This window comes from Haliaeetus leucocephalus, unplaced genomic scaffold, assembly GCF_000737465.1.
Source record: "Haliaeetus leucocephalus isolate CR32 unplaced genomic scaffold, Haliaeetus_leucocephalus-4.0 Scaffold206, whole genome shotgun sequence".
NCBI classification, from domain to species: Eukaryota; Metazoa; Chordata; class Aves; order Accipitriformes; family Accipitridae; genus Haliaeetus; species Haliaeetus leucocephalus.
The window spans coordinates 4,726,266-4,740,604 of NW_010972642.1; the positions used below are offsets into that span (position 1 = coordinate 4,726,266).

Below are 14,339 nucleotides of genomic sequence, written 5' to 3' on the forward strand. Positions count from 1 at the left end.
CCCCCTGTCCAGGTGAGGGGGGGGGGGGTTAGAGCACCTGGGGTGGGCTCCCGCCAGCGTCAACCCACCACACCTATACAGGAAAGAAAATGCATATAAATGCCTGACAACATGCTAAAACAATAATCATCTGCATAAATATACACAAACTCAACTTGTAAATCAGAACTACTACAATAGCTCCTGATTTAAAAACACTTCTTTATGCTGACACCAACTTTCAAACACATCTCAACCCCTGCAGTGATTAATTTTCAGGAAGGCTTTAAGGAGAAAACATCACTGGTGCATGTACCATAAGGGTTCTGGTCCTTGTTCCAGCTGTTTCACAAGACTTTTGCGGTCCCCTAACCAGCTTGCCAGCATCTAACATGGTGCTAAAAGGGCAGAGTAAGTCTCAAGCTCTTACGGTCTTACTGGCTAGGTATGGCTATCACAGCTCTCCAGCCATACCACGTGCCTCCCTGGAACATCATGCAGGCTTTTAGGACAAATGCTTCCCCTGTACTGCAATCTAGGCATCAGCATTAAAGCAACTGGTAAGTCAGCAGAGACAAGGACTAACTTTACTAAGTTTTAAGAGGAAATTAATATATAGAATCACATAAATACCAAAAATATATGAATATATGAAAGAAAAAGTTTCTAGGTGCAGATCCTTTCTCTAGCTGAGTCTCTCCTGCACTTTTTTCATAAATAAATGTGAAGGCAGAGGTCGCTGACTGAGTGCAGAACGTCTTTCTTGTGGAACATTTGTACACATCCACACTGGCACAGAGGTGCTGAGCTCCATGGACAGTGCAGAGCTTCCTGAGGCATTCTGATACTCCTGGATAAGGCTACTAAGGATGTTTTTTCATGTAAATCAAGAGATAGGCCGTTTCTCCCCTGTGGAAGCAAACAAAAAGCAAAACAAGATATATGTTTGAAGATCTAGCTTGCAAGTAACCTCCCGGGTTTGCTCCTGCTCAGCTTTTTGAGGTTTAGGTCAACTGAACTGGCCCTCTCCAGTGTTTCTGAGGCAGCACACAAAGCTGACTCCCTGGCAGCACTATAGCTTATAGGACGGATTATCTCCCTCCACAGCATTCTTATGATGCATCAAAACAAAAAGCATGGAGGAATCCTGATTGACGTATCTAACTTCAGTCAGGATATAGGGTTCAAGTGGCAATCGTAAGTAACAAGACCACTCCTGCAGCCCCATTTGAGGCTACTCAGTAATCCTGCAGGTATACTGGTATAGTCATATACAGTTGCATCAAAGTAACCAGAACACAGCAATGACTCTTCCACTCTCGCATCCCCAGTACATCCCAGGCAATATGCAGTTCAAACCATTTGTCTTCTCTCTCTTTGCTACCCTCATTCCAAACCCCAGACCAGCATTAGGTAAAAATGATGTGTTTGCTTACCAGTGGAGGTTGGAATGTCCATAGGTGCATTTAACATCATCCCATGATACCTAGAGAAGAAAAACACACAAGAGAAGGCTGGTAAAAACTCTTAAGAGATGGACATATTGTGATACCAGCACAGCAATTCTCCTAAGAGTGGTAGAAGTGGCACTTGCAGGAACTAAACACCTTTTAATAAATCAGTTTATTACTTTTACCCTTCGAGGAAAAACAGTTCCTTTGCCTCTTCTGAATACATACATTAAACAGATCTAGAGTACATGAAGTAGGATATAGAGTGAATGGCTGCTTCTGCAAATTGCAAACCAGAACTTGAGGCCTTGTTTGGTACAGAAGCTAGAGCCGCTTTGCCCTCAGCTCAGAGTATGCTGTAGCAGAGGAATGAGGTGCACAAAGCTCTGCAGCTTCAGTTTTCTTTCCCGGTTCTCTTTCATCAGCAGTCAGTCAGACTGAACGAGATTCTGGAGGAGTGTCCAGGAAGCTACAAAAGAAATGTGGATTTGTCTCCTCACCTGGCAAACCTCAGAATCGTTGAAGCAATACCATTTACATTCTGTGAGACTTCGAATATAGGCACAGTAGTGTCCACAACTAGCTGATCCTGAATGAGCAACAACAGCAAAAAGCTCATACTTCCAGGCAGCCTGTGAAGAGCCACAAAGAGTAACTTTCAGTGCAGCAATTCTCATTTGCCATTGGCTGAACAGAAGCAGCAGCCAGGACAGCAAGAATGTGCATTTCATAAGGAAAGAGGAGAAAGATTAGAATGGCCTTGAGGATCCTGCCTTTTTCGCTCCTACCCTCAGAGTTCTGCCTGCCAGCTATCGGCTAGCAGCCTCCCTGGAGATCACAGGAATGTGAAAAAGGAAGTAAGACAGCAAAGGGGCAGCAAAGGGGTTATACTGCAGCCAACACTGCACCAGTGAGGTTTTGCTGTTGCCACACTTTCCCTTGTTATTTCTCAGTAAGGGGAACAGATCCACAGTGTGGCAGATCACTCTCAGCTGCTTGGCAAAGCTGTTGTCCCCCTGCTAATCTCAACTCTGTGGCAAACAACACTGCATGGGAAACTGCCAGGAATGGAGTTCCTCTGTGTTGGACTGGTGACCTCTGCAAAGCAGCAGGTCTGCTGCTCACTGAGGCCACCTTGCCCTGGAGACTGAACCACAGGACAGAAGTTGCCTCTAAGACACTGTTTACAATGTCTGGATTTGGTCACCCAAAGGAACTGTGTTTTCATCTTTTCTTTAGTATATTTAGAAATGGAAGGAAAAAGTTATGCTAAACACTCTCAGAAAAAAAAAAAAGGATTGGGTTTTTTTTTTGGTAAAGCCTGGGTTTTGTCCTTATGGCAGAAAGCTCCATTTATAGTGCATTTGGTGATTTAATCTGAGCACAGAAAGTTGAATAATTCCTGAACCAGTTAAAACCATGGGATGTGAGACAACACCAGGCACATATAAAGCCTGAGACATACATTTTTAAGACAGGTGCTTTGAACTGAGGCAAGTACTGGTGTGATCTCTTAAGTTTTTATGAGACTTGAGCAGAGGGGAGAAGAGAACCTGCCCTTTTTAAACAGGGCATTAGGAGTATCTCACCTTTTCATTGTCGTCTGCTTGGCACTGATTTTCTGTCAAGACTGCATTGAAATCAAGGTCTTGTGGGAAAGGCAGATAGTGGCTAAGCTTGTGAATATCCGCTGATTTTTCGAAGCAGAAGCGCTTTAGGTGTATGGTCAGAGTCTGCGGCAGATGGACTAGCTTCATGCTCTGTAAAGCAATAAATACTGCAATTGAAAACTAAGGAACAAAACCTGGGGAGGTGGGGTGGAAACAGCCATTGCCACCCCATGAATGTAGGATGGAGAACAGTCAGTGCTACAGTGAATGATTGCCAATTCCACCAGACAGCAGATGCCAAACCTTTTTATTTCATCTGCACACGAGACACATACATGTAACAGAGCTGTGATAACCAAGTTTCTGAACTTCAGCATGATCAGTACCCAGCCTTGGGTGTCTCAAGGGCTGCTTTGTTTCTCATCTGCTTTCCTAACCCTAGGCTGGTAGCCCTAGGTAGGTGAGGAGAGGCAAGCCTATTTCCTTGTGACATGTGGCCACTAGACCGCTGTGAAGGATGCCAAGCTGACAGCTCATTTCTTTCAGCACTGCCTTTGTTGATATTGCTGCTGCTGCCATGATTGCCACCAAGACAAATGGATGCATTGTGGCCTCAGAGGTGGCCCAATGGTGAAAATGTTGTGGAAAGTCCCCTCCAAGCCTTCAGCTGACGCAGTCTCCCTCACACACCTCTCTCTTCAATGCACTTGCCTCTCCATGAAACAGCTAATTCATTGGCTGGCAGAGACCAATACTGTAAAAAATGGGGAGTCCAGTGGAGAGCAGGGAAGAAAGGGAATCACCCTACAGTATCCTACTTTTATGTATATGCACAGGTCCAGTAAAATATTCTTGTCTACCCCTGGAACTACACAGCAATGTAAAGCCCCACAGTGGAAACTCAGCATAAACCATCAGAAGCTTTTCTGCTGGTACAGAAATGCTACATCCCTTGGTGACTTACATTAAAACCCATGAAAGCATTCTTTCGTTGCTAGAGCTACATCTACAGTAGGGAGATTCCTACAGGAAAGATGCTGACATTGCTGTGCTGACCAATCTTTGAGCTGTTGATCTCTTAAACTGATACAGCTGAATCCTTTCCCCACCCTTCCCAGTCCTAAAGGGAGTAAGAGACATGGGCAAATAATTCTCCGTTACCTGCAGAAAAGGTGTTTTCCTTCCACACTGTTCACAGAAACACATGTTGTGGTCAGTCAGCTCTTCTGGATGGAAAAAGTATTGCAGACAGTCCTCCTAAGAAGACAGAGGGTATTTCTTTCAACTGAATTCCTTCAGGCTGGATTTCTATTTCTACTTTGTTTCACAGGGTACAAGCAAACAGCAAAGCTAGAGAAGGTATATTTTATTCAAAGGACAAAAGATTGCCTAGCAGCCTAGAAAAAGGTACCCCATTTTTGCTACCTGCTGCTGTGATTACATTAGTTGAAAAAAATAGAGTACCACATTTTCCACAAAAAAAGGTTTTGATGCATAAATGTCTTTTATACTGACTTCAAAGCCTTAGAGGTTTTGAAAGAGGCTCCTCTAGGACGAAACAGTATAAAGTGGTCAGAGAATAAGTAAGGTCCAATGGTCCCCTGTCACCCGAAAAATCCGCTGTCTATTTCTGGCAGCACCTACATAGCCACCATCATTTCTGTACCTGGATATCAAACAGCAGTACTGATTTAACAGTAAAAGAACACTGCACTGGGCAAATGTAGTGTGTCTGGCCAGGGATTACAAGTTATCTAGGGCACCTCACTGTTGTATCTAAGATCTCACAGGTACACATCACTGTGTAGTATGAGTTTGAGTCTTACAGAGTATTTAGTCAACACTCTTTTTAGAAAGGCAATTCAAGGACTTTATTTTCCATTCCCCAAATCAAAAAATTTTTTGAGAAGTTTAGAACCCCTCAAAACAAAGAAGAAATGTGAATGAGAAAAGATCACCTCAAAGTCCCAGACACCCTACAGAGATTCTAGATGAATCCCAGGAGACACCAGTGCTGCAAGGAGAAGCCTCCCACAGTGAACAGAGGGGAATCTTCTTCCCAAGGAAATAGTGCTGCCACTGAACTTACCAGAGTCTTCAGCACGTGAGAACTGGAATCCAACACTGGCAGTGGAAGGGTTAACATGCTGCTGTTCCTCTTTGATTCAGAAGAGCATTTCTGACAGGCCAGGTGCTCCTGTACACAGATAGTGTACAAATCATTCAGCTCTTCAACCTGGAGGGGTAAAAAAAGGCCAAAAAAAGGTTTATGAAGAACACAGCTGAGTTATTTCCCTCTGTGGGTGGGAAAGCCCACATGGACATGTTACTTCATGCAATGTTACTGCTTTAAAGCTTGAATCCAGATCTGACATTGACTTATGGGGACAGGGCACTTCCCACCATTTAAAGGAGAACAACTCCTTCCCCTCATTCCCTAGCAGATGGGAAAGACATAGCCTATAACAAGATCAGGCAGTTAAATGTCTGCTTTGATGCAGAATTTTACTGTTTTGTTTGGACCAGCAATAGGAGCCTTTCTTCAGTACAAATAAAACTATGACAGTGGGTTGAGGATGAGTCACTTTGCTCTTACCTTACACAGCTCCCCTGGGAGGAACTGTCATATTCATAACATACTAACAGTGACTAATTATAATGAAATGCACATTCAAAGAACAGAGGAGCTGTGTCAAGACACACCAATAAATGCTTACATAAATTTGGGAAAAAAAGAAATGCAAGATAACTAAATTCAGTGTTGCAAAAAGATCAATCTTTTTGTTATTAATCAGGTCTCCCACTAGAACAGAGACCCTGGCATGCCCTAAGAGTAGGATAAACAAAAGTTAACTGTGATTCAAAATGTTGAAGCCTATGAAACCAAGATTCCCTCTCCCGTTTGAAAGATGTGAGGAAAGATCCAAATAGGGGATAGTTTTAAGAATTTCATTTAGGACAATTGTCAATGAACAGGATTCTTCTTCAAGAAACAGAGTAAACCACACATGACAAGGGTCAAAGGACCTGGTGTTCATTTCAGTGACCATCCTTACCAGCTGTGGCTTTTTCATCTGCCTCTTTATCAAGTTCCAGAGAGTCAGAAAGAGCTGGGCAGCATCATGCTGCACAAACACTGGACAAACAGAAAACACAACCTCAATCAGTATTATGAACAGCACCAAGCACAGACAGCAAAGGGAGCTTTATTGTCTCCCATTAGATCCAGCCTCTTGTTCCCTTGCCACTCCCTGCCAGGAACAGAGCTTAGACTGGAGACAAGCTGCAATGTCTCTGTGTGACCTGAGCAGGCAGTGGGAAAAGATGGGAGGGCTTGAGTGCCCCATTGTACAACCCAGTGCAAAAGCCATGTCCTTGTCAACAGATGCAGGGCCAAGAGTATACTAAATACCTATTGGATGATAGGGCTCAGATGTCTCATTGAGTTAAGGGTTGCATTTATTTGAGTCCTTCTTAGAAACAATACAAGGAAGATTCTGTTCTCTTTTTCATCTTTGTTACTGCACAGACTTGTCTCTCCCATCCCCTCACTAAGGCTGTAACACTATGGAGTCCTGAGATAAAAATGACAGGGAGGTCTATCCATACGTCTCATACACAGAATGGTATAAATCCCTTGACCCCTACTCAGGGAAAAAGCACACAGCTTCAGGACAGGAAGCCAAGGATGATGCAGTAACATTACGCTTTGCCTTTCCACTCCGGCTAAACTGGGACATTAAGAAACCTAAGATGGTGGGATACAGCTCAATGCACAGCTTGCTTAAAATGGCTCAGCAGAGAATTGCTTCAAGATTGAATTTGAATTTTTCTGAAGAAAAGGAGACTGAGGGGAGACCTTATCACTCTCTACAACTACCTGAAGGGGGGTTGTAGTGAGGTGGGTGCTGGTCTCTTCTGTCAGGTGGCTGGTAATAGGATGAGAGGAAATGGCCTCAAGTTGCGGCAAGGGAGATTTAGGTTGGATATTAGGAAAAATTTCTTTACTGAGAGGGTTGTCAGACATTGGAATGGGCTGCCCAGGGAAGTGGTTGAGTCACCATCCCTGGAGGTGTTAAAAAAGCACGTAGATGGGGTACTCCAGAACATGGTTTAGTGGGCATGGATGATGGTTGGACTCAATGATCTTGAAGGTCTTTTCCAACCTAAATGATTCTATGATTCAATTTGGGGGGCGGGGGGGGGGGGGGTGGGGAATCCACATCCTTGACTGTGAAGAACTGATGCTTTCAGCCCATGATGAACTCCAGACTTAGGAACTGGGCACAACTACACATAGTTTAGCAAAATCTTGATATTTCTGGACTACCTCTATGCTTGATCATAGGTGAAACAAATTTTGTGGAATAATCCATCAACCTGAGGTGGAATTGTTTTCAACTTCCCTGCAAGTCTGCAGGTACTGACTTCAGCTGGGTTCTAGTAAGACTACAGACATCCCTGACTAAATGAAGCTCAGAAAATACACCTTTCCTTATGTCTAATAGCACATCTGTAATCCAGGTAAAGCACCAATCACTGGGATATAGGACGTTATGAACCACACCTGAATTTTAAAGCAGAAAGGCAAGGTGGGAAACTGTCAAGCTTTACAAACTCTCTTTGAACATCTCTCTTTATTTGGAAGAGAGAAGGCAGAATGCAGAGCCATTAAGTCTCAGGGGGAAAAATAATGCAAACAGAATATTTGGGTTATCTCATGTTGCTCCTTAATATAGGTCTAGGCTGGCTACCATCTGTCCCATTCAGTGCTGTCCTGTTTTGGCTTTTATATGATAAAGATAAGAGCATTTGGATATACCATCTGTATTTGTACACATAAACAGACCCTCAGCATCCCATTGTCACCGGGAATTCGTGCATTTAACAATCTCTCTCCTTTAGGACCCTTCCTGGGGGGGGAGGTTAAGCCAGCAAATTCTTCTCTCTGCCCTTATAACAAGGAACAGGAAGGATATGGTTTCTATCCTTGGGGATCTGGGTGAACTCTATCTTTTCCACATGATCCTTTCCTTCTAATAAGAAACAGCAGCTGTTTCACTATTATCATGCCAGTATAGCAAGACAAATCAAGCTATAAGCTGTCTTCCCTTTGCCCTGCACAGCCCTTGCCCTCTGGCCAGTATCAGCAGCTGAGTCTTCTAGCAGTCTGATAGTCTTCCCACCCTTTGAACATCAGCAAGGATATCCAGTAGGGACTTTTTTCCTCTCTCTTCACAAGTAAAACACAGCATCTCACTCAAAACTGAGAGGCAGCTATAAAGAGCACTACATCATCATGTACCTAACTCCTCACATTTCCGAATGTCTAAATGAGATGTCAGAGTCTGCACTGCTTGTTAGTGCTTGATAATTAACATCCGTGGTCTGCAGATAGAGGTGGGGATGAGGCGGTGCTGCTTACATTTCACTCTGTATACTGAAAGACAGCAAGCAAGGTCTGTGGGAGAAACAGCTTTCTGCTTGCCGCACTGCATCTGCTCCAACAGCAGGAGCATTTGGTATGGGACATTCCTCCTCTTCTGTGCAGCATGTGGTGGCACTGTGATCCTATGAAGAGAAGAAGCAACACAAATGGTAATCAAGCAGTACAATGGAGAAATATGAGACGTCATACCTGGAGGAGCAGAGGTGGATAGCACAGATAGCAACCCAAAAGGAAGCAGAATGGACATGTTTTCAGCAAAAGAAGGAAAAAAGGGGAAGCAGACACCTGCACTAGCTCATCCCACAGAGCAGGCTGACAGTTTTAAAGTAAAAGGCCACAATTTTAACTTGGCCTGTGTGCTGGTTTTGGCTGGGATAGAGTTAATTTTCTTCATAGTAGCTAGTATGGGGCTATGTTTTGGATTTGTGCTGAAAACAGTGTTGATAATGCAGAGGTGTTTTACTTACTGCTGAGCAGTGCTTACCCAGATCCAAGGCCTTCTCTGTTTCTCACCCCACCCCACCAGGGAGTAGGCTGGGGGTGCACAAGAATTTGGGAGGGGACACAGCTGGGACAGCTGACCCCAACTGACCCAAGGGATTGTATTGGGTTTGTGTGGCAAGGTATTGGTAGCAGGGGGGTTACAGGGGTGGCTTCTGTGAGAAGCTGCTAGAAGCTTCCCCTGTGTCCAACAGAGCCAATGCCAGCTGGCTCCAAGATGGACCCGCCGCTGGCCAAGGCCAAACCCATCAGTGACAGTAGTACTGCCTCTGTGATAACAGATTTAAGAAGGGGGAAAAAAAAGTTGCTGTGGCACAGAAACTGCAGCTGGAGAGGGGAGTGAGAACATGTAAGAGAGACAACCCTGCAGACCCCCAGGTAAGTGAAGGAGGGGGAGGAGGTGCTCCAGGCGCCAGAGCGGAGATTTCCCCTGCAGCCCATGGGGAAGACCATGGTGAGGCAGGCTGTCCCCCTGCAGCCCAGGGAGGTCCGCGGTGAAGCAGATATCCATCTGCAGCCCGTGGAGGACCCCACGCCGGAGCAGGTGGGTGCCTGAAGGAGGCTGTGACCCCGTGGGAAGCCCATGCTGGAGCAAGGTCCTGGCAGGACCTGCGGATCTGTGGAGACAGGAACCCACAGAGCAGGTTTTCTGGCAGGACTTGTGACCCCACGGGGGACCCACGCTGGAGCAGTGTGCTCCTGAGGGACTACATGCCATGGAAGGGACCCATGCTGGAGCAGTTCTTGAGGAACTGCAGCCTGTGGGAAGGACCCACGTTGGAGAAGTTTGTGGAGGACTGTCTCCTGTGGAAGGGACCCCACGGCGGAACAGAGGAAGAGTGTGAGGAGTCCCGCCCTTGAGGAGGAAGAAGCAGCAGAGATGATGTGTAATGAACTGACCATAACCCCCATTCCCCATCCTCCTGTGCCACTGGGGAGCCTAGGTAGAGAATTCGTGAGCGAAGCTATGCCCAGGAAGAAGGGAGGGGTGGGGGGAAGGTGGTTTAAGATTTGGTTTTATTTCTCATTACCCTACTCTGGTTTGATTGGCAATAAATTAAGTTAATTTTCCCTAAGTCGAGTCTCTTTTGCCCGTGACAGTAACTGATTGAGTGATCTCTTCCTGTCCTTATCTTGACCCACAAGCCTTTTCTCTCCCCTGTCCAGCTGAGGACGGGAGCGATAGAGCAGCTCTGGTGGGCACCTGACATCCAGCCAGGGTCAACCCACCACAGGGATATTCCAGACCATATGACATCATGCTCACCATATAAAGCTGGGGGAAGAAGAAGGAAGTGGGGGACGTTTGGAGTTATGCATTTGTCTTCCCAAGTAACCGTTACACATGATGGAGCCCTGCTTTGCTGGAGATGACTGAACACCTGCCTGCCAATGGGAAGTGAGGAATGAATTCCTTGGTTTGCTTTGCTTGTGTGCAGCTTTTCTTTACCTATTAAATTGTCTTTATCTCAGCCCATAAGTTTTCTCACTTTTACCCTTCTGATTCTCTCCCCCATCCCACTGTGAGGGAGGTGAGGGAGCAGCTGCGTGGTGCTTAGTTGCAGGCTGAGGGTAAACCATGACAACCTGTTCCTGAACAAGGGGCAAACCGAGCAGGACCTGAAGGGCTTTCTGGGCTCTAGAAACAACATTAGTTACAGCTAGTTTCAGAGCTATTCTTGCCTCCCACCTGTTCATGCCTTCATTCTCAACATACCCTCAAAATTTCATGGGCATATATATCATAATGCTTGTATTTCAACTATATGCCAACTGGAAAGTTCTTTATCCTCCCTAAATTTATTGGAGTCCACAGGTTTTTCTAAGTCTTTCTTCAAATAACAATGGTAACCTACTGTCCACGTTATTTAGCTTTGCCCATTTATGACACTTTTCATCTCTGCATGTCTGTAACTTGTCTTCTTCCCCCTCCGCACACTGGTGAGTGTGTAAGAAATTTGGAGAAAGGAGGACTGAATAGGAATGATCCACTTACATAGTTAAAGCTGCAGTGAACTGAATAAACTGAAAACAAATCAAACCAGTTATTAGTGCAGTTGGTAGGAAGGCAGAAGTCCAAATCCTCCTCACAAACAAGTAGAGAGCACAGTCAAGCAAAACAAAATAACACTGTGTATTTGCTATATGCAACAACACTTACTCTATCAGGTGTTAGCCAGGGCAATCAGAGGCCAGAGGCTATGGATCACAATATGTTTAAGTTTACATGCTTAAAGTTACAAAATTAATAGTGGATATGGTTTGACACAACACATCTTTTATTTATAATGGCCTATGAGTATACCTGGAATAAAATCATATCCTGTTACAGAAAAGAAAGATATGAGTCATAAAGACTCAGTTCAAGACTGCAGCTTACTGGTGTGCAAATGATACATGAATCAGAGATGACTAACAAGTCAGAACACTGCAACTTCTACCTTTGCAGGCCCTAGTCTATATTTGACAGACACAACAAGGCAGAGAGCTTGCTGAGTGAGCTGAGCTTTACTAGCACCTTGGTGATCCAAGCCTTCAAATGTACATCCCGTATAAAAAAAGGAAAGGAGACCACAGAGCAACAATGGAAGTATCTCAGATAGTTCAAACAGGTGGTACCTTCGAAGTATCCCTGTGAAGCGTATATTCATGAGGAACACTTGGAGCAGAGAGTTCAGACAGCAGCTCTGTCCAACATTGTACAGTCCAATAGCTTCTGTAGGCAGAGAAAAAGAGGAAGTGAGGACTGGAGATAGATAGGTACAAGAAAAGAAAGTTAAAATTATTTGAAAGTGGCAAACTCCTCTTGCACATCTTCAGCCATCCAGTGTATAGGCCCAGCATCTTGGTCAGACCTGAGAGTGTTCAATCTATCCTTATGTTGCTCAAGCAGATAACGTTTATTTTTGTTTGGCAACTGACAGGAAAAATCCAAGTAAGCCTGGATTATGATACTCGGATGTCTCCCAGTTCCTCTATTTTCAGTCCTCTCATAACACACCTAAACATAAAATTTAAAAAGTCAGAAGTCAAAGGCTGCCTGTATGAGGGTTTTTATTCAGCCTTTTACACAGCCACGCCTAATAACATAATGAAGAGCTACATGTGGGACCACATGCTAGTTGTCCATCACAAAGGCTTCAAGTTTCCCCTTCAGCCTACCTCTGGTATTCTTTGTCTCACTTTCAAAGAAAGGAACTAGCCTGAGAGAAGTGGAAAAAGCAAGTCACAGCTGTTCACACTGCATCTAAAAAGATGACATATTCTGTACCCCAAAGCAGTATAAGTAACCATGGTCAGAAATTAGAAGGTTTTCTTCTGAAGTCATCGCTGTAGGAAGAGAGGACGTGGAACAGAAACTCAGAACAACCCTGAAACGCATACAGTTGGTGGTAAGGGTGGGCTATAGCTGGGACAGAACAGTATGTACACCTGAAATACTGATGACAGCTTTTGAGAGGCCAATCTAGTGATGGAGCAGAATAACTAGGGCCTAGTCCATGGTTTAGCAAATCCAGAGGCAATGCTGGTTGTATTTAGAAAGAGACAGGATCAGCATCTAGACCTTTTCAGCTGCATTGGTCAATTTGAGGACTTAAAACGGGAAAAAGCTCCGAGATCCTCATGTAATCCCTTCCCGAAAACTCAAAGTGGCTACTTGGCAGGGCAAAATGAGAATCATATGTATGTTCCTCAGTGAAGAGGTAAAGAATAGGAGAAAATGAAGCCTAAGGACAGAGAATGGAACAGCAGGCATTAGAAAATATGAGAGTGAAGAATAGGCAAAACATTATTACCATTTTTTAAGTCTGCCACACCAAAGACTGATGTTAGCCTCTGGTCTTTGGCCTTTGGTTCTTTGTCTTCCTCTTTATTATTTTGTACTTCTGCTTCTGCCTTCATAGTCTCGCTTAGTGCCAGCTCTAGTTTCTTGCTTCTTTCTTGACGTCCACTCCTTTGTCCCATCAACAATACTGTACAAAGACAGATGGACTGCAGAAAGATACAAAAAGGTCAGAAAGAGGGGACACACCCAGAAACCCAAGATTTGTCTTTGTATTTGATATTTTTATTATGAAAAAGCTGGAATGTCAATAAACTTAGTAAGATTACTGTGACGGCATTTGGTATATTTGAATTAACATGGGTATTGTAGGTTGCAGGTTATTGGCAAAGTAACAGACATGGAGCTTGACAGCAATTGCACATCCTGTCTTCCTTTTGTGGCTAAATAAATAAAAGAACCTTCGATTCCACAGAAACAGCTCCACCAAGCCAGGGAACTCCAGACATCCCTGTTCAAGAAAATTTGGTAAATAATATGATTAAAATTGTCCAAATCACAGATGTTGCAAAAACTCCTCTGTTCAGTAAAAGTAATGTTTTATCACCCAAACTATCCCAAGTATTCAAAAGGGCAAATTTCACCTTCTCTAGCCTTTTGAGCTGATAAGCATTTGTTTGCTTTCTGTACTGGGCTCTCTGCATTGCTTTTAAGTGCCTTAGTCACAGCTCTACTGTGCCACTTTGGGCTGTAATTTTTAAAGGCATTTAAGCACCTAAAGATCAGTTTCTTTTTATGCTCCTTCAAGTGATCACAGTCAAAGTAATTGTTTAAGCAAGAGAACCATTATAATGCCCTGATTTTCAAGGGAATATTGAACAGACTATTACTCTGACAGTCTTTTATGACTCAGGTACTAGCTCTTTAAATAAAAGTTGAAAAAAAAAAAAAAGAAAAATCACTAAATGAAAGCAAAGTAAAAATACACAAGCAAATGTAACAAATGTTCAAATTACACAAAAATGAAACTTTTTAAAAGCCCACCTCCAACAGGGAGGCAGAATCAGAAAAAAAGGATATGCTTAGGGAAGCATTCACGGGGGTGCGGGGGGGGACATGCAAAACACCTGCTCAAAAATTATTATTTTGCAAATATTAAACAGCACATAAAATGAACCTAAGGCCAGGTGCTGAAAGAATGAATAAAAGCTACCAAGAAAGGGAAATAAGCAAAAAAATCCTGGTTCTGCCTTTCACAAAAAGAAAATCTTTGCTTTAAAAGCATGCCATTTATATTTTTCAGGTTAACTGTGCCTAATAATGTTAAATATCAAAGTTTCTGAAGATTCAGGCAGGGAAACTAGAAATACTTCTTTTTTTCCACTAATTATTACCTTAAAGCTTGATTATACTTTTTTCCCAACTGTACTTTTGATTGTTTTCTTTTGAAGATTAATTTTGAACTCTAAGTGTCATAGACTCAGATTCACTAAATATTGTCAAATTTGCTGAGGAGTTTTATTTGGGGGGGGGGGGGGGAGGAAACACATTAAAAAATAGACTCA

The 14,339-nt window shown here is 43.7% G+C and overlaps 1 protein-coding gene across 1 annotated transcript in view; it reads right to left on the reverse strand.

The window, feature by feature from the left end:
* Positions 1-47: 47 nt before the first annotated feature.
* Positions 48-14,339, reverse strand: part of USP18 (ubiquitin specific peptidase 18) — a 15,880-nt gene continuing 1,588 nt past the window's right edge. The window contains exons 2-11 of the mRNA XM_010566137.1: positions 12,788-12,983; positions 11,610-11,706; positions 8,466-8,611; positions 6,097-6,176; positions 5,130-5,276; positions 4,202-4,297; positions 3,020-3,190; positions 1,931-2,062; positions 1,416-1,465; positions 48-888 (exon numbers count right to left, since the gene is read on the reverse strand). Of these exons, the coding sequence (XP_010564439.1) occupies positions 843-888; positions 1,416-1,465; positions 1,931-2,062; positions 3,020-3,190; positions 4,202-4,297; positions 5,130-5,276; positions 6,097-6,176; positions 8,466-8,611; positions 11,610-11,706; positions 12,788-12,956 (1,134 nt within the window). The 5' untranslated portion in view covers positions 12,957-12,983 and the 3' untranslated portion in view covers positions 48-842. The remainder of the gene's footprint in view (positions 889-1,415; positions 1,466-1,930; positions 2,063-3,019; positions 3,191-4,201; positions 4,298-5,129; positions 5,277-6,096; positions 6,177-8,465; positions 8,612-11,609; positions 11,707-12,787; positions 12,984-14,339) is intronic.